Source organism: Camelina sativa, chromosome 6 (assembly GCF_000633955.1).
Source record: "Camelina sativa cultivar DH55 chromosome 6, Cs, whole genome shotgun sequence".
NCBI lineage: Eukaryota > Viridiplantae > Streptophyta > Magnoliopsida > Brassicales > Brassicaceae > Camelina > Camelina sativa.
Genome location: NC_025690.1, coordinates 3,647,351 through 3,667,218, shown reverse-complemented (window position 1 = coordinate 3,667,218; position 19,868 = coordinate 3,647,351). Strand labels below are relative to the sequence as shown.

General features: G+C 34.7%; 2 protein-coding genes and 1 long non-coding RNA gene across 5 annotated transcripts; all 3 read right to left on the bottom strand.

Annotated features, from left to right (window-relative positions):
• LOC104790308 lies at nt 4,250-6,707 on the bottom strand. 2 transcript variants are annotated; one of them, XR_768672.2, is made up of 6 exons: nt 6,169-6,705; nt 5,847-5,887; nt 5,679-5,751; nt 5,422-5,511; nt 5,133-5,213; nt 4,250-4,888 (listed from the first exon to the last, which is right to left on the bottom strand). It is a non-coding gene; the product is annotated as an uncharacterized LOC104790308 (long non-coding RNA). The 2 variants fall into 2 exon arrangements; XR_768671.1 differs by having other exon boundaries at nt 5,133-5,511; nt 6,169-6,707.
• LOC104793925 lies at nt 8,354-10,460 on the bottom strand. Its single transcript, XM_010520346.2, has 3 exons — nt 9,429-10,460; nt 8,914-9,328; nt 8,354-8,823 (listed from the first exon to the last, which is right to left on the bottom strand). Exons 1-3 carry the CDS (start codon nt 10,458-10,460, stop codon nt 8,354-8,356), a joined length of 1,917 nt encoding a protein of 638 aa, XP_010518648.2.
• On the bottom strand, nt 11,337-17,982 carry LOC104790307 (alpha-mannosidase At3g26720-like). Of its 2 annotated transcripts, none has more exons than XM_010516031.2 (29): nt 17,661-17,982; nt 17,463-17,556; nt 17,285-17,372; nt 17,000-17,174; nt 16,773-16,892; nt 16,596-16,679; nt 16,449-16,520; nt 16,240-16,353; nt 16,034-16,134; nt 15,859-15,952; nt 15,605-15,772; nt 15,419-15,508; nt 15,142-15,207; nt 14,990-15,046; nt 14,669-14,888; nt 14,392-14,525; nt 14,241-14,303; nt 14,090-14,149; nt 13,932-14,003; nt 13,783-13,830; nt 13,579-13,698; nt 13,414-13,479; nt 13,198-13,310; nt 13,027-13,111; nt 12,767-12,877; nt 12,507-12,602; nt 12,378-12,425; nt 11,694-11,762; nt 11,337-11,605 (listed from the first exon to the last, which is right to left on the bottom strand). In XM_010516031.2, exons 1-29 carry the CDS (start codon nt 17,862-17,864, stop codon nt 11,357-11,359), a joined length of 3,081 nt encoding a protein of 1,026 aa, XP_010514333.1. In that variant the 5' UTR covers nt 17,865-17,982; the 3' UTR covers nt 11,337-11,356. The 2 variants fall into 2 exon arrangements, with proteins under 2 accessions (XP_010514333.1, XP_010514332.1); XM_010516030.2 differs by having other exon boundaries at nt 17,473-17,556; nt 17,661-17,981.

The window sequence follows — 19,868 nt, the reverse complement described above, 5'->3', positions numbered from 1 at the left end:
TCTAGGATTTAAAATTTAGAATTAAAGGGTTTTGTACTTATTTGGTCTATGTTGTGTTATGGATAATATGCTATGGATAAAGATCTAACCAAATTTATGTATGTATATTTTGTATGAATAAACACAAGTAACTATCTATTAACAATACTGCAATTGATTATCCACTTATAATTGAACAAATGTTCAACGACTGATGGATACTGTATAATCTAAAAATTCATAAAAAATATAGCAATATGTATCTTAAAATGTAGAAAATATATAATCATAACATATTTTATATAAATAAATAGAAAATTTGTTTTATGATAACAAATAAATATATTTTACTTTGTTAAATTGTTAACAACAAAAAAGAAGAGAAAAAGAGAGAAAAGAAGGAGAGAAAGAGAGGTAAGTTGTTAGTAAGGACAAAAATGTAAAAGGAAAATGGACATATAAGCAAAAAACTTGGGAAAGTATACCATGAGTGGAAAGTGGGTTTTTGTGACAGAACTCACACCCCAAAATGGGTTTTCATGACATTCACCCTAGGATTTATATATCTTCAAGTATCACAAATTTGGCTTTGTTTGTACGTTAACTAAAAAGTTCCGGCCGTGCATATATATACAATTCCTTGTGGACTAGAGACCATAACCTGTTACATTAGTCTTTATGGGTCTCAATAAGTTAGGATCTCCTCTCCATTGCTACTGTTGACATTGGAAACTTCTTAGTCTTTTTGGTATGCCAATATGGCGATATCACACGTGTTTCAGTAATTTTACAATGTCGTAGTGTATATGTGGACGGTTGATTTGCTATTTCGTGAAAGTTCACAAAATCGTAGCATTTGTTAGTTTGTTACTATGACTTCAGACGATATTGTCTTAAGTTTTAAAATGGAACTGCACCATGTTTGCAAATTTATTTTATTAATCAGAGATTAGTCACCACAAGAAAAATCTAGCGTGTGTACACATACTTGCAAAGATTCTACGATGAGAAAGTTAAAAGTATATGTAGATTACTAATAACATTCCCAAAATATGGTATAAAAACGATTAAAAATATCCCTTTTAGAATAACTACGTAACTGTTATGGTCAAGATCATGTGTTATTTTCAATTCTACACAATTATCTTGAGTGATTTAAATGAAAACACGAGCTTGTTGCATGTTCAATTGACGACTGAAACCGACAATACATGAATAGATTTTTTATTTTATTTTAAAGTGTACCACAAACATGAGACTAACTATTAAAACGTTATGTACGTACATAGTATGTAAAGTGAATTTGGTCCGGTTTACGTACGAGTGAGTAGATATCAAATTCTGTTAAAATTTAGATCCACTCTTTTTTTTTTTAAAGGAACTACTAGATAGATATGGCTAGTTATAGAACGTAGGATTTTTCTTAAGAAAACATCTAGAAAATTGTAATAGCTATCAAGAGCTAATAGAGATTTGTGCATGTATAAATTCATAGAGTATCTTAATTAAGAATGATCTCAATGGGCCGGGTTTGTACATATATCTAAAATAAAGAATCTAGAAAATATTAAAAGAATACATTTGAGATTATTGATATTTGCTAATACTTAATAGGGTGATGTTTGACATGGTCACCGAAACGAGAGAATCCGCGGTAAGTGACGGTGGAGGCAATCAAATTGTTTCCAAAACCTTGTAAGTTGTAAGAATCGATCTATCTTTAGTTGACTACTATAGAATTTGTAAAATTGTAGTATATTTATACATAACAAATTAACAATGTACAATCTTTATATACATAGAGTACAAACAAGGAAGGATCTCAAAAAAGAAGATCTCGATGGATATATATCAGTGTTCAAAAAATCGCTAGACGGTATGTGGACGATAAACCAGCGACTAGAACACTTAGTCGGAGTTTAGGCGTTTTTACGCGTTTACAATATAAAATATGATATTATATATAAAATTAGGTAAAAATATATGTTAAAAGAAAAAAAAATCATAAACTAAAATTAGAAAAATGTATTTATTTAATTTAGATTAATAACATATGTACATTTATAAATATGTATATGAATATAAAACTTAAATTTTAAATATATACAGTTAAAAATTATAAATATATATTAAAAATAATATTATGTAATTTTATACGGTTCCGGCGGTAGTTCAGACATCTGCTGAGCGCCTAACGTATACACGCCTACACCACTTTCTTGAAACTGATTTATATGTACACATCTACTAGCTATAAGATAGAGTCTATATATGACTATATATATATATATATAGAAAAGGGATATATCCAACCAACAGCAAAGTGGTCTTACATTTAGGGATATAAAGAATTGGTCTACGTTTCTAATGTCTACGACTATGTTGTTTAGATTTTTATGAAACTGAGTACAAAATCTAAGGACTAGAGACGTACTAAATCTAACCTTTTTATCTATTTTCAAAACTTGGGATGTTTTGACCTAAATACCTTTACTTAGATTAACACTATTTTCTTTGTTTACCAGAAGAATTGGGAAGTGGAGAGAGAGAAGAAGAGTTGTCGCCATGGTCAGAGCTAGGGTTTAGAGAGGAATATGTATCAGAAGAAGACGAATTGTGACCTTGGTTATGCGGTGAAGGCAAGATGGACATGGAAATTTAAGGATAAAAAAAAACTTTTTGGTAATAACCATCGTTTGTACTTTTTGGTATTCGGTTCTTTGTCAACAACACATGTCGTAACAAATTATAATTTTTCCCTGTTTGAAACTTGAAAGTCGTAACAAATTATAATTTTAACCAAACAATAAAAACCGTTTTATTCACGTGATGTTTAAAAGTTTTACTGTTTAAACTTGAACCAATGGTAAAATAGATCACAGTTGCAACTTGCAAACACCTGATATACGGACCACAGTTGATTCATGTTAGTGTGCGGATTCATTTTAGAGAATTTTGCACCCACACTCACTCTACCTCCATTATATTTTGCATTTTCTATATTTTAAGATACATATTGCTATATTTTTTATGAATTTTTAGATTATACAGTATCCATTTGTCATTTTAGAGAATTTTGCACCCACACTCACTTTCTCTAAAACTATTCACCACTACACCTACTTTCTACTACTCATATATTTTTCTCAAGTTTAATTACATATTACCCTTCACTCCTTCTAACCCTCTCTCTCTCTCTCTCTCTCCCTCTCTCTCTCTCTCTCTCTCTCTCTCCGCGCATCAACGAAAGATATGCAGAAAGTTAATAAAGAAGCCGATGACAAGAACCATTCTGACAATGATAAAGATCCAAAGTAAGAGAAATCTTCAGATCATGTGAAATTTGATATGGATTTTTTTAGTTTGAGTGTTATTTTACTGATTGTTTGTTGTCTTGTGAATTCTCTCTCTCTCCGCGCATCAACGAAAGATATGTAGAAAGTTAATAAAGAAGCCGATGACAAGAACCATTCTGACAAGGGTAGAGATCCAAAGTAAGAAAAATCTTCAGATCATGTGAAATTTGATATGGGTTTTTTAGTTTGAGTGTCATTTTACTGATTGTTTGTTGTCTTGTGAGTTTTTAAACTTAAATTTCAATCCCATCAGAAAAATTGAGTTTTGGGTTTACATGATTAATCGATTTTGATTCTTGGAATTTCCAAAATTATATGTTTATTTAAAAGACGAGCATTTGACCCGCGTTACGTGCGAAAGTTAGATGAGGTTGTTTTATTTTGGTTGTTTTGGTAGTTTGTTATTTGGTTATGTATTTTTTCTCTTTCTGTCTAGTTATGTTGTTCTTATTTTGTCCTTTGCTCTTTTGGTGTATTTTTCTGGTTTGTATAAATGTAACCTATTTTTTAAATTTTAAATTTATTTAAATCATCATGATCTTTTTTTGTTTTCATAAAAATATAAAATATAGAATTAGAAGTTAAGTTTTGTATAATAATTGTTGTTGTCTTGCTTTAGTAGTTAGTTCTGGTTTATTAAAATTATTTTTCATTTTGTCAGTCCATTGTTATTTGGTTTTATTAGATGTAGTTGTAGGTAATGTTTTTATTATTTATTTTTTTAATTAGTAACTTGTGGGAATAGTGTTTTACTAAACGCTTTTGTGTTTGGAGTAATGAGTTTGTGGTTTTTGATGACAAATGTTTTAAAATCTCAATTTCTGTTTTTTTTTCTTCATTACCATAACTATCTATCATGAACTTGTTGATTTTGGTTTAACTCCTAATGTCTAACCTCATCCTAACGAAATATATTAAAAATGACCTTCTGGTTCCTTTTACTCTAACCAAAATTGTTTGTTTTGGATTCTTAATCCTAATACAAAAAAAAAGCTTTGCAAACTATTAAGCAAACAAAAAAAAATATCTCAAACCATTTCGTTAAGAACGAAATAGTGTGTACACACACACAAACTGTTTCATTCAAGGAATAATATCGACATTAAAATCACAACAAAAGAGCCATGTGTATGGTCTCGACGGCGGCGATACTTGCCGATTTTCTCCTATTCCGGTTAAATGTAATGTCTCCGATGGTGGTGGTGGTGGTGGAATCCATGTAAGTAAAGATAAAATTAAGAGAGAAAGGGAATTGTAAGAGGCATGAAATTGGAAGAGAGGACATTATATAGGACTTCAACTTGCACCAATTGAAGAAAAAGTAGTGGGACTTCAATTGAATGAGACAGCATTGAAAGACTTGAATTATCGTTTAAGAGGAAGACGTTACGATGGAGACAATGAAAGGGTGTGGAGGATAAGGGAGGGAAGAAAGAATGAAGAGGGTGAGGGATGCTTGAGGTCACACAACAGAATAAAGAGGGGGGGAGGGGACGTTTGAGGTTGCACAACAACAGCGGCGGAGAGGAGCTACCTGGAGAAGGGTTTTATTCCTACAACATATGAAACATGTATAACTAAGAGCATCTTCATTGGTAAAGTTGTAAGAAAATATGTTAACATTATTTTAATTAGAAAAAGTACAAATTCAAAGCTAATAACTTTTGTAAGATACAACTGAAAAATATACTTCCAATGGTAAAGTTCTTAATTTTTTTTAAAATAACTTGCTTTAAAAAGGAAGAAGAAGCAGCTTGAACTTCAAGCAAGAAGCATAACACACAAGAGAAAGCTTACAATGTTGGGATATTTGGTGCTAGGTGCAGAAAGAAGAGTTGCAGTGTGAACCAAATGGTAAAGAGAAGCCATTTGCCACACCTGAAATAAACATAAAATCGAAGCCAGCAAGCAAACCGGAGCCACAATGAGGCTAAAAAGTACTATATGAGGTAAAACCATTGTTCCAATACAAGAATGTATTCACGGTTTGTTATCATTGAGACGTGATGACTAATTCTGATTTGAGATTAAAATATAGATGTAACATGAAGAAGGAAGTTTTCTTTTGGAAAAGGAAGAAACATACCTTGTCATTCTCCTTCTTCTTCCAATTAGCTTTATCGACCAATCTTGCTAACTCTTTGGGGAGGCCATACCACATCATCATATCCATCATCTACATTCAAAATCTATGTTAATATGTGATTAAGAATACTCTAACCATCAAGGATAAGACATTAACAGGAGAGTGGAGACTAACATTACAAGTAATCAACTAAAACTCATTATATAGTTCTTGTCAAAGGATGACTCAAACGTGGTTTGGCATTAGAAGGAACATACCTGAACACTACAACATCACCACGCACAAACTTGTAATCCTTGAGGCAAATTTTGTCCACAAGTACAATATCATCTACACCAACAATTGAACATCTAATAAGAAAAGAAGAATAGACCCAAAAAATGCAAGAGTTAACTTTGAACCAGTTTTGGCTAAAGGACACTTACCTAAATAAGAATTTTTCTGGGGATTCATTGTCGGAGACCATCTACAACAAAATCCACAAGGCTCCAGAGTTAATAAAGCTTCTAAATAATGTTTTCTAATACAAAATGACATAATCTATCAATTGCATCTTACAATCATCTTAAATAATTCTCATTCCAAACCAGACCTAATATAGTATTGTCAAGCAGCATGAACTGATCTTGTGAATCTAACCTTAATTAAACTAAGTGAACTAAACCTAATCGATTCATGGAGATGCAGCATCGAACCAATAGAACAAAAAAAAAGAGATTGGAGCATCGAAAGAAGATAAAATCGTACCAATAGAAAGAGATTGGAGAATCGAAAGTGAGATTGAATCATTGACCATCAATTAGTGCTGGGTTGCTTCTTGATTTTCCTCTAAATTCACGTGCAAGGAACAATACACTCGTTGTAGCCAGTATCATCGTCTTAGCCAGTATCATTGTCTTCACCAGTCTCAGCGGGCAGCCTCGTCCCGTGTCCGATGTAATGAACGACAAGAACGTTGCCAATATCAGCAGATCCGATTCCGATGAGATCCTTAAGCGCACGGCGGATGTTCTTGCCAGTGGGCTGTGTAGAGGATTCATCGGTGTCGATGAGGACGGTGATGTCCTCCTCGGAGAGAGATAGATCGAGAGAAAGAAAAGAAAGAAAACAAAAATTCACACGCATTTTTTGTTTGTGTCCTAAGATATATTTCTTAGCTTAATTAATATTTTTGATTATTTTTTTTCAGTTTTACGTTAACATATTTGCTAACATATACTTTGTTCAAAAGAAAAAAAAAATTGCTAACATATATGAAACTGGGCTTTAAAAAAATAAAAAAACAAAGAAAGAATAACAGTTTACTAGGCTATGTCAAATAATTGGGCTTATTAAACTAAGAGAGGTAATGACGTGGCAGCACTGAGGAAAGTGAACTTTATATATATAGACTAGATGTACTTAATTGTGATATTGAATTTTTTTCTTGTTCAAAATGTCAAAATAACGAAAGCAAAGCATAATAACCAGAGCATTATAAACATATCTCGACAAATTAGGGTTAATGAAGATGTGGTCAAAGTTAAGTAGATGGGTTTGGATGGAAATCATGAATTTTAATGTATGAATATACTTTGTTATTGCCGCAAATTCCGAACTGGTGGTGGAAAAGAGACTAACCTTGGAAAATTTTACTTTGTTTTGAATGAATCCATGGAGACTTATCCATAATTTATTTATCCACTAAATTTTGTTTATTTTTTTTTTCAAGTTAAGGTCCGTAACTAATCATCATAAGCTCTTTTTTTATGTTCTTTGAGCTTTGGCACATATCTAGAATACTTTAAAATAACCGATAACCAAACAACGGAAAGACGTCCTATTTCCCCCTCAGAAATACCATATCGTACCGAATGTTCCTGGAATTTTGACCTCCTAATAGAACCCCTTCCAGCTTATCTACTCCTTCTATTTCCCCCCGAATTCATACTTCTATGTCTATTTCCCCATCCGCCTGGGTTTACACGGTTTTGTTAGTAAACCCGATGGAAACCCATCTTAAACCGGTATGAAAGCAATTTATAACCGGGTAACATTTAGAACCCGACCCGACTACTTCTTCTTCTCTTTTAAAACGAAAACCCCCAAATTCTTACTCCACTAAGAACCCTAAAAATCTAAATTGAAAAGATCCAAATTTCTGTCTCTTTCTCTCAAAATCATGAGTAATATTTCTGGGTCTTCGAGTAGGTAGACAAATGTCCGCGAAAGAGGAATAGTTGTTGGTGCACCTAAGAGATGTTGGTGTGGAGAAGCAATTGTAGCCAAAATGTCAAAATCCAACCATAACCCAAATCGACGATACTTTCGTTGTGTGTATGCAGCTGGAAATAAGGTAATACGAAGTAGAACTTATTATTTGGCTTATGAATATTGATAAGGTTCTAAAAGATAACCAAATGAATTGTCCATGGTGTAGCTTATGAATGACAATCACGTTTTCAAGTGGATCGATGAGGCTTTGTTGGATGAGGTGGAGACAAAGAAAGAGTTCATATCAGAGACAATGAAAGTTGAGAAGAAGATGCAAATGGAGCTGCAAATGGAGCTTGAGAAGAAGATGGAAATGGAGCTTGAGAAAGAGATATTTGAGAGGATTGAAGATGTAAAAGCTGAATTTAAATCCAGGATGAATAGGATGATAATTGTTTTAGTATTAGGTTGTATGATTATCTTTGGTCTAGTTAAGCTAATATGATGACATTGTATGTTGTTTTCTATGTTGGTTTTGTATGAGACATACTTCTCTTGAGTGAGTCAACCTTGAGAAGATTCCACTTGAGTTCAACCCTACAAATTTAATCAAATATAACCCATAATTTAATAAAACAAAGAACAATTGTTGTATCACAAATGAATCAATTTAGAAAGAAAACTAACATGTGTTGTATTCTTCTTATTCTTCTTCTTCTGGTGGTACCTACAATTATGATCAGCTGCACCACAAATCCCACAATGCATGATTCTTTTTTTTTTGCTTTGGTTGCTTCTTGGTAGGTGACTCATTAACACCTTTCTTCCTCTTCTTGTCGATCTTTTCATCGTCCGGCTTTGGAGGTGGATACACATTTTCACCCCCAGTGGAAGGCCAAAAACGTGGACCTCTTTGTGGAACAAGCCCGTCTGTGTAATTCTCTCTCCACTTAGCAGTTTTGAACCATTCACACACATAGCCTTCAGCTACCAATGTCTTCTTGATTATCAGTCCATAAGCATGTTCGCATGGAATTCCACAAATCTGAAACTTCATGCAAGTACAAGTTCTGGCATTTAAACATACTCGGTGTTTGTCGTATCCCAAGTAAACTTCATACGCTCCATTTGTGCTGGGATATACAAAGCATGTAGAAGTTGCCTTATGCTCATCAGCAAGGAAACATGTCACATATGGAGTGCATAATCCTGCCACATCCGACCATATAGAGTACATATAAATGAATAAACATATAAATGTGAGTGAGAAATAGCATATAAGAGTGTAGTCTTACTAACCTTCATGTGAATGAGAAATAGCAGACCGTTTAGCAATCCGAACCATGGCAAGCCTTCTAACAGTCTCTAGCATAGCCACAAATGGTTTCTCTCTCGCCTTGTTGATTGTATTGTTGAAGGACTCCACTGAGTTGTTTTCAACATCCTCACAATAGCTGCCAATCTTGTGGAATGCCCTACACCATGTTCTTGGTTTAGTCTTCATGACATCTTCATGGACCTTGCTATCGTATGCGTGAATCCTCTCCAATCTCTCTTCGTAATCTCTAGTGTTGTAGCTCCAAGCTAGATCCCAAAGCATTTTCTTCAATTGGTTCTTGTTTGGATGCATCTTCTTTAGGTTACCATAAATGTGCCTAACACATTTACGATGCTCAATCTTTGGTAATTCTAACTCAACAGCCTTAATCAATCCCTGAAACAAAGTTAAATTCATTAGAAACTGATCCAACTGAAACAATGTCTTTGGTTTACCACAAATCACACAAAGCATAAAACATAACCAAAAAAAATACCTTTTGGCGATCAGAAACCATGATGTAACCATCTCCATCTCCTAACTCCAAGTCTATCTTCAGCCTATTCACAAACCAGCTCCAATTATCTGTGTTCTCAACCTGAACAACACTCCAGGCTATTGGGTAGATAGCATTGTCAGAATCTCTTCCTAAAGCCACCAACAACTGACCCTTGATCTTTTCCTTTAAGAAGCAACCATCAACCCCAATTAGTGGCCTGCAGGATTTTTTCCATGTTTTTCTAAGAACATCAAAGCAAACATAGAACCGCTTAAACACATCATGACCATCATCATTCTTCACCGTATCAATCTCTACCACAGACCTTTGATTTGCTTCCAATATCTCAGCTCCATAGTCTCGAAGACGTTCAAATAGAGTGTCATATTCACTCGATATCCATGCCAATGCCTTTCTCCTAGCAGCTTGACATTGACCCCTCGTAGCTGATATCTTCCACTTCTCCATTATGGTCTGTTCCATCTTCAAAAGCATGTAATAATCCGGTTCTTCTCTAATCTTATCAAGAAATAACCTAGCTATGACTGGAACTTTAAACATCTCACAGTCTCCATTAGGCACACAAACATGGGTGTTCGTGTACTTCGTAATCCTCCACATCGACTCATTATGAAGAGACGCAGCATAAACTTTCCATTGACATTTTCCCTTAGCACCAACACACCTAAACCCGATTCTATCTCTATCGTACCTGTATTGCTTCAGATTACAACCTGTTGCCAGTGCATAGTCAGTCACACACTCCTTAAACGCGATTCCATTGTAGAATCTCTGCCCTTTATACATTATACCATCGCCACGAACGATCGGTGTCCCCCCACGCGCGGCACCACCACGACCATTACCCTCAGACTCGTCGTCACTCTCTGGATACACGTTATGACGAATCGATTCCTCCGTTTCTGTAAAATCTGTCGCAAGCTTATCGATGTGAAATTCATCTCGATCCTCGCCTTCCTCGTCGAACTCCACTCCAATAGGTGGATTAACAACGGGGACTAACGCCATCCCAAGAGCCAAGAGCAAGAGATAACAAAACGATTCGAAGAAAGAAGAATCAATTTAGGGATCTAGGGTTCGTCGATGGAAAGGGAAAAAACGATTTGGGGATTTTTGGGTTTTTTAGGTTAAGTGATCTAATCGGGTTGTAATCGGGTTGTAATCGGGTTGTCAATTGGTTAATAATGGTTTAATTTGGTTATTTTGGTTAATAAGAATTGTCTGTCGGTTAACTAAAACANTGTGAAATTCATCTCGATCCTCAGCTTCCTCGTCGAACTCCACTCCAATAGGTGGATTAACAACAAGGACTAACGCCATCCCAAGAGCCAAGAGCAAGAGAGAAAAAAACGATTTGAAGAAAGAAAAATCGATTTACGGATCTAGGGTTCGTCGAGAGAGAAAGGGAAAAAACGATTTGGGAATTTTTGGGTTTTTTGATTTTTAGGTTTGATTAGGTTAAGTGATCTAATCGGGTTGTAATCGGATCGTCAATTGGTTAAAAATGATTTAATTTGGTTAATAAACCTTGTCCGTCGGTTAACTAAAACAGTAAACCGTGTTAATCCATGTCGATGGGGAAATAGATGAGAAGGTTAATTTAATTGGGGAAATCGACATAGAAGTATGAATTCAGGGGAAAATAGAAGGAGTTAAAGATTAGTTGGAAGGGGTTCTATTAGGAGGTCAAAGTTCCAGAGACATTCGGTACGATATGGTAGTTCCGAGGGGGAAATAGGACGTCTTTCCCCAAACAACCCAGCTCAGTTCGGTTTGGTTAACCGAAGTGGTTTATGATTTATTTAAAAACCAGTGCGACTGTGCGACTGATTGTTTTCTCTTTTGGTTCAAATTGTTTTCTCTTTTCTGATTAAAAATTTAAACAAGAGGAACAACAACGTTTCTTATTTCAAAACGTATGCAAATTGTTGCTGTTCTCTATCACCAACCATTTCAATGTGATCATCAAACTTGATTAAGAAGGTTCGGATTTCCATCGGAACTAGCTCAACCACTAGCTTCTCCGCGTCTATTGCTCCTCCCCTTTTCACTTCTTCCCCGGCCGAGCCTTCTACTTTCCAGATTAGCCTTCTCTTCTCCATCTCCGCCTTCTCTTGGTTCCCTGAAAGACTTGTCTCTTTCACTTGGCTTATCTGTTCAAACAAGTTACAATAGAACAGTAATATGTTTTTGTTAGGACACAAATATGAGATGGATGGATCTTCTTGTTTTTTGGCGTACCTTTTTGTTGTGAAATAGTTTCTTCAGCTCTACTTTTGCCATAACTGAGTACTCACTATCCTCACCAACCTTCACAAACACGACAGTAACTCAAAAGGACTCAACTTCAATGAAAGTCATGAAACCATTAAGAGAAGAGATAGAATATAAATATCACTTTCAGATTTTAACCGCTGCTTAGTAACCCAGAATTTTCCAGAAAAGCAAAACTGTCAAAAGTTAGTGGGTTTTCAATTTAAAACCAAATAGTAATTGGGGGCCAGACCAAGTCCCTTCTATATTACTTCAGGTCTCATCTTATTTCACATATGGGATTTTTCAGAAAACCCAAACATAATCGTCGTCAGAAAATGACATAGCACAAGGATTAACCGCATAGTCAGCATTTTTGGAATATAAGCACGAAAAGTTGAAAACAGTTTGATTTTAGGTAAAAAAATACACCTATACAATAACTAACTCTATATATTTGTGTTAAGAACTAACTCTATACAATAAATTGTTTTGGTTTCCTGGAACTGTAAGATTTGGGTTTTCTAAGTATTCCAAGTTTGTCAATATCTCTAATCATTTGATATCTTAATCGGCATTGTGTTAATTGTTAAACTACATTTCCACAACCAAAAAGCACATAGCCATAACAAATTAATGGTGGAAACATATAGAGAGAGGACAAGTAAGAACCTCGAATAAGTGAGCAAGCCTTAAAAGAACTTTCCCATTTTCCAACTCCTGGAAATGTCAAAATTAATCATAGTGTGCTCAAATAATAAAAACGTCTTTGACATATATACAGTACACAATCCAACTAACCTGGAGCGTGAGTAATGCGACGTTTTTTGGTAATGAGTATGACGGTTCAAATGCTGAGAAAGTCGTCTGATGTGAATTAATCCAACTATCTCCTTCCTACAAAAAAATAAATACTTAATCTCACTTCACTACCTAAAAGAGGAGAGAGGTAAATGTTTCGTTTTCAAGAGCAACCTGTTCTGTGAATGCTAGAAGCAGTGGTNCTAATCTCACTTCACTACCTAAAAGAGGAGAGGAAATGTTTCGTTTTCAAGAGCAACCTGTTCTGTGAATGCTAGAAGCAGTGGTGAATAAATTTCTTGACCAAATGTTCGACGCCATTTTGCACCATCTCCAGGTTTATCTATCTGTACATAAAACTTCCCTCGTATCTGCAAAACAACTCAAAGTTACCCAAACTCTTTGTTAGGCTAAAAAACGACTAAGTACCACCATGGAAACAAGCTCTCTTACATGTTCCCTTAAAAGCTGATACGTTGCAACTTGGACGGCTAAAAATGATATGAAAACTTAAGCTTACTGTTAATCCTTTGCATCCTTCAGGGAGACAGACTGTTTCATTAAGAATCTCGCCAACACCTCTTATATCATCATGCTGCATTCTCCTACACGAATGAAACAAAAAGAGGTGAAACACAAGCAAAACAATATATGCTTTTCTTGATTATATAGAGAAAGTTAGTTGACAGACCGATGAAGCATCAACTCGATCTGGCCGTTCTCTAAGCTGGACCCTCCTACAGCACGATCCACCAACACCGATAGCTCTGAGGTTTTATCTTGCATGTATATCCCGAGATTTATCTGGAAAATAATACGTTATGGAAAAGGTAGATAATGCGGCTCAGTCAAGTACAAGACCTTAGTATATCAGGAGAAGGAATCTCAGATGGATTTGATGCCTTACAGGATAATAGTTTCCAGAAACCGGTTGGTACACTTGCAAGTCCCAATCTGTTCTGAAGTCCCGAATCTGCGAGAAAATATAACAAAGTATGTTACAAAAAAAACAAAAACAATACAGTTATTACAAAATAAAAAACTACTGCACACATGAAGTTTGCATCTATACCCGTTTGATAAAGTCACGTCCATTAGAGTCTGTGTAAAATGTTCCATTTGTCTTCATGGTGGTTGTCAGTTTAGTGATAACCTCCTTGCTAATACCATCATCAGCTGGTATAGGCCCAACCTAGAAAGCAGTGAATAATAAGACTGAAATTGTCTTCATCAGTTCAAAACGAAGACATGTGAAGATAAAGAGAGATCCACTCACAGTGAACTCAACTTCAGCATGGTTTTTTCCCTTGTACACTCTGGTAATCTGCAAATTAACAGACTCATCACAAGATGAATCAAGAGTTATAGTTTCTGTATTGTAAGTAAAATAGTCTAGAAAAATAAATATTTGCAAGAGAAAATGACCTGTGATATCCAAGAGTTAAAATCCTGGTGCACTTCATCAAACAAAGGCCCCCGAACAACAGTCAATTGAGCCTGAGTCAGGCAAGACAATTAGTTTTCTTTTGTATTTTCACATATGGTCAGGAAATAAGGTTCTAGATGCAGCGTATATGTATTACCTCTCCTTGGGATTTAATTGGAAGCACACCATCTGGTCGAAAAACGTAAGCTCCAGAAGCCTTATAAATATATGTTAAGAGAACGGTTTAAAACACGACAAGGAGATATAGATAAAGTTGTATACTTGTATCTCATAAAGAACTGAGTTACCTGTGGATCCTTGTCAGTTCCATTGCTTCCAATGTAATAAGCATATGATTGTTCTGCAGTAACCTTAAAATTTACCACAAATCAACATCAGATGATTTTAACATACTCGAATGGGAAAATAGGGAAGTTATGATTAAGAAAAAAGGCACACCTGATTTCTTGTACTTAAATAACGAGTCATTTTCAGTCCCTCTTCTGAATAGAATAACTTTAGATTTCCTTGGCCAACTTCTACATTTTGATTCATGCTTCCAGAAGTAACATCTGACGCAGATGGTCCACGCGCTAAAATCAAATTAGAAAACAGAGATGCAAGTAAATACAAAACGTCTGTTGATATCAGTGAGAACCAATTGTTATGGTGACTAGTCGAGCCAGAACACAAGAACTTGTATTCAAGATCCTATAATTCACATTCTGAAACATACATGTTCGTCCAGTGTCTGAGATGACATACGAGCTGAACCCAAGAGGTGGTACTGAAGCTGTAAATGCAAGCACATGTTTTGCAGTATTCCTTGGTGATCTTCCTAGATACGCTTTGACATACTCATTTCTTATTCTCAATGTAATGTCTGAAAGAGGTAGAAGCTGAGACACGACTTCTTTCCCAGATGCATCTTTCACGATAACATTTTCAGATGACACCTAAAAGAAATTATCATGTACATTTCGTAAATGCTGGGAAGAATGGCAGATAGTATTGGATAATAAATAACTAAAACAAGGGAAAAAATATATATACTTACAGGAACTCGGACAACTTCCTCTCGTTTCCATCCAAGAGAGTTGTAAACAACAACCACCTACAAGGAGAGAGTAGTGTGAAAAGAAGATAGAACAACTAACCGAGAGATCCAAAACTTCATACAATAAAAGTCAGCATGTCTGACAGATTTACCAGACTTTTCCCGCTGGGCAGACGAGCTTCAGATGGAGGACAGTAACTGATATTAAGCAGAGGACACTGCCAATATGATGCAAAACATAAGAATCTTAGAACACTATACGTCTTTGGAAATTGAGCCATTAAAGTGCTCATGAAAATGACAAAGAAGCTTACTAAAACTTTACAGCATCTTTTGTGGAAGCGAAAATAGTTACCACTCAAAGTTGATCTCAACGTACACGGCCATAGATTATAGGAATCCTAGAAATATCTTAAACAAGCACAATACCTGCTGAAATTTTGTGCCAGGATTCTTCCCTTCAGTACTTGATTTTGCTGCTGATAAAAAGGAAAGGGAAGAGGCAACCAACTTCTCCGCCTAGTAATGATCAAAGAGAAATTCTTAAACTGCTGCACCAACAAGAGAAATAAAAATTGCATGAACAACACATGAGATGCGTAACTAAAGAAACACCTGAAGGTAACCCATTGAGAGTCTAAGAGCATAATCTGCAGCCACGTGTTGTCTTTGTGTACCACTAACTGCATCATGGTGTTGAGCAATTGCCAAAGCATCGGCTAGCATATCAGTTGTTGGTCCTGAACTATTCCTACCTCTCAAGAATTCCAATTGTCGAGCTGCCTGTTTGAAAACATAAAAGACCATGTAAGAATGAAGCAAAATGACACTACAAATCAATGAATGTTAGAAAAATTATCAGGCCATACCAGATAGTAACCACTTAAATCCCTCACGTATTTCTTAAAGGCTGGCCTGCTCGTAAAGTACCCTGTCCAGTATGCATTAGGTTTGTCCGCATACCTGGCACAAGTGCATATATTATTTATTTAATCAACACGTATTTGCATTTGTAGAAAGTAAAACTCGAGCTATCAAACTCACGGGAAGAAATCATCAGTCTTTAGGGGCCAGGATTCGTTTGCTGCATATTTTGCATCGGTGTAAATAGATGGTGTTGAATAAAGAACATTGAGACGCCCATCCTGGATTGTGCAGACGACAAGGGAATAAAGATTGGTATCTTTTACATTGACAATAGTAAAATCCTATTGATATGAATTTGCTAGTATAAAAGTTATAAGTTTTACCTTGTTAACATAATGTATAAACTTGTCCATCTGTCTGAACCATGAATATGCATACTGGTAACGGAAGTCAGTTCCCATTAACCACATGATATGGTTTGTCCTGGTTACATTGACCTTGAAAAGAGAAATCTAAGTTGAATTCTACAATATATCATAGTGAAGTTTCTTTTATTGTTGTTGATTTCAAGAAAAAAACAGTATGATCTTACCTGTGCAAGGGCTGCAGCTACAAAGTCGTTAACTCGCTCTTGAACATTGTAGTCAAAAAGGAGAGGATCATCCTATATTCAACATTCTTCATCAGTGCACGTTGAAGCTAAGTTCAAATACAGCACAGCATGTTCAACTGCTTTTACCTGGACTGGCGCTGATACATCATTTATTTCAAATGTGAAACCATCAGGAGGGTCGTAATGTCTTGGGAATACACCGGTGAATATCTACAAGTAACATCAAACAGCAATGAAACAAATCCAGCTAAACAATGGAAACAACAGAACAAGACTGAGCAGAGCAATTTGTTGGTTTTTAACCTGTGAAGAAGAGCCAAGGGACTTAGAACCTTGCCAAATAACCTCAAGTGTTTTCTCTCTTAATCTCTTTGCACGGTCTTGGTAGTCAATTCTAGCGAAAAACAGCGAGTCAAAGCCAAACTGTAGAAGAAACCAAAGGGGTTGTCCAATCAAAATTAGAGCTGATAAATAGGCTAAGCATTCACATACTGAAGCTAACGAAACCAAACAATGTAAAAATATTATACCTCAGCTCCAAGTAAGTAAGCTTGCACTGCAGAATGTCCAAAGGGATCAATCTGCCAACCAACTCTAGGAACCTGACCAAACTCAGATTTAATAAACTGATGGCCTAATGTAGTCTGATCAATCATGTCAATGTAATGTGGAGTCGCCTCATCATGCATACACATTCCACCATTTCTATATATAAATAAACACACACATCAACACAACAAAAACAACAGATACATACATGATGTATCAGTGATACATCCAAAAAAAAAAGAAAGTAAAATCAAAATCAAACTAACATGAACTCTAGTTGACCAGAGTCAACAAGCTTCTTGACTTTAACTTTTTTAGCTTTGCTTTGTTGCCTCCACCATCTTTCAAAAACGCCTACACAGCATTCAACCATAACTAATTACATCAAGCAAAGACAATAATCAAAAATAAAATAAGAATCTCCCGATTTGGTATATCTCTAACTGAATCTTACCATCTCAACATAAATAAACTTTCTATTTTCATCATCAAGCAACGAAGCGATTACAGAATCCAACACGTTCTGTACACAAGCTCCCTGATTCAAAAATCAAATTCAAATAACAAAATCAAATCCCTAAATAAAATCGCAGAATCCATGGAAAGAGACAGATAGAGAGAGAACTAAGTGAATAAAGTTACCCTAATGGAGTTATTAGAACCGACGTAGTACTGATCAACGGTCTTAAGCCAACCAACGTCGTCGTGTGAGTGAGGAACTAAGTGAACATTGATTTTTTCAGGTACGATTCTCGGTTTTGTGTTGTACTCTATATACTCGGAGCTAACGCCGCCGAGTACAACCGCCGCTAGAATCAGATAGAGAGAGAAACATTTGACCGCCATAGAAGAGAGAGCTCTCAGGAGAAGAGGGAGAAGGAGAAGATTACAGTGAGGATCGTGAAGAACAATGTGTAGAAGAGAGAGAGACGAGTGTTATACATATTGTAGAAGACGAAGAAGAATCAAAAAAAAAAAAAAGAGTAATCACTATCACTTAAATGTAATATATTTTTGGTCTTAACTTAACTGTGGTATTACTAATAATTTAATTTTTATTAGACTTCTTTATCTTATCCACTTCCTAACCAATAAGAGGCAATATAAATATTAACGTTTAATTCAATAATGTGTTAAATTAAAAATAGTGTAGAGTTGCTTGTAGGAGAAGTGATAAAATGGTCCATTGTTGTTGTTTTTATGACAAATTATACTGTAAGCCAAATCAAATCGAATGATTGCTCATTATTCTTTTTTGAAGTACATAGAGTAGATGTATAATTTTAAGTTTCTTTGATCGTATTTAAGGTCAGATATATTCATTAATTTCTCATGGATCGGGTAATAATGCGTGAGCCCAATCTATCTAGAGTAAAAGCCCATTCTTAATTTAAATACATTTGTAGGTCCAAATTACACCACATGTTATGTTATGCATGAACTGTTAATTTAAGACATAAGTAAAAAAATGTTTCAAGTTTAGTAGAAAAAAAAAAAAAAACGGATCACATTTCGAATGGTGCCTGGTTACAAACTTGACGTTGACACTCGAAATCCATACATGAAAGGGAAACACAGTATGACGATTGTACACGGTTTGCATTCACTAACAAGAAAAAGAAAAAGGTAAATGAGTTAGAAAATGCTTGAAGCCGGGTAGTTAGTGATATTCTGTGATAACCCGTTTATTTTTGTTTGGTTTAAGTCTTTAAGATGATAATAATGGTTTCGACGATCTATAAATCTATTTAATTTCGATTTTGTAGCTAAAACTAAATATTTTTTTATGACGACCAATATATATATATATATATATATATATATATATATATATATATATGTACTGTGTAGTTTAATAAAGAAAAGGAAAGCTTAATTTAGTATTCTCTATATATCTGATTTCAGAAATAATTAATTAAGCCTTAGTATTACAAAAAGAAAAATCCTAATTCTATTTTAAAATCGAAACTTTTATATAAATTCAAGCTATATAATTATTTTGTTTTCCTTTAACAACCACTAGAGCACCACAGCTCATAGTTTCCTTTCAAACCTTATACGTGGTAGATCTTGATTCTTCAACTCCTTTTAACTCCCAATTTTTCAAAACGAAGTATTCTATTACCAATTGCATGTGTTTCGACATCATTTGATTTTTATTCTTTCTAATATATTAAGATCTATGAACACACTATGATTTGCTTATGTGTATAGCCTTTTTATTTTATTTAAAATATGTATCAACATTTGTGAAACTTTCATTAAGTGTTTGAACACAATAGAAATCCTTATATACAAACTATTAAGCCAACACAACTATTTGTCTTAAAAAAAAAACTAGTAAAGCAATATAATCTTACCCATAATAAACCAATCTCGTAAAGCCAGAAATTTGTGTGCTTCCATCTCAAATTGAAGCACACAGATTTGTGTATTTTGTAATCACAATTATCTTCATTGGATAGTTTCAGGAAAATGATGGTTCATCATATTTCAACTCCCAAGGATACGACACATCTAAATACATGCTTTCAAAACAACATTGGTTATTTTTCAACAAAATAATTTGCTTAATGATTATGAAAAATTAGAACTTGTATTTTTAACTCACTAAAAACAGTTTCTATTTTGTCATTATCCGTATTAATTTTATTTTAATACCATCGTTTACAAAGTGATTTGTTAGAAATAAGCTTCTATGAGCATCTCATCTCCATCCACAAATATAAACTAGATATGTGTTATTAAAATCATATAAGAAAAACATGGAGAGAAAGGGATAGATGGTTGTCAACATAAATTGACAGTTATTTTACAAAAAAAAAAAAAAAAACATAAATTGACAGTTTT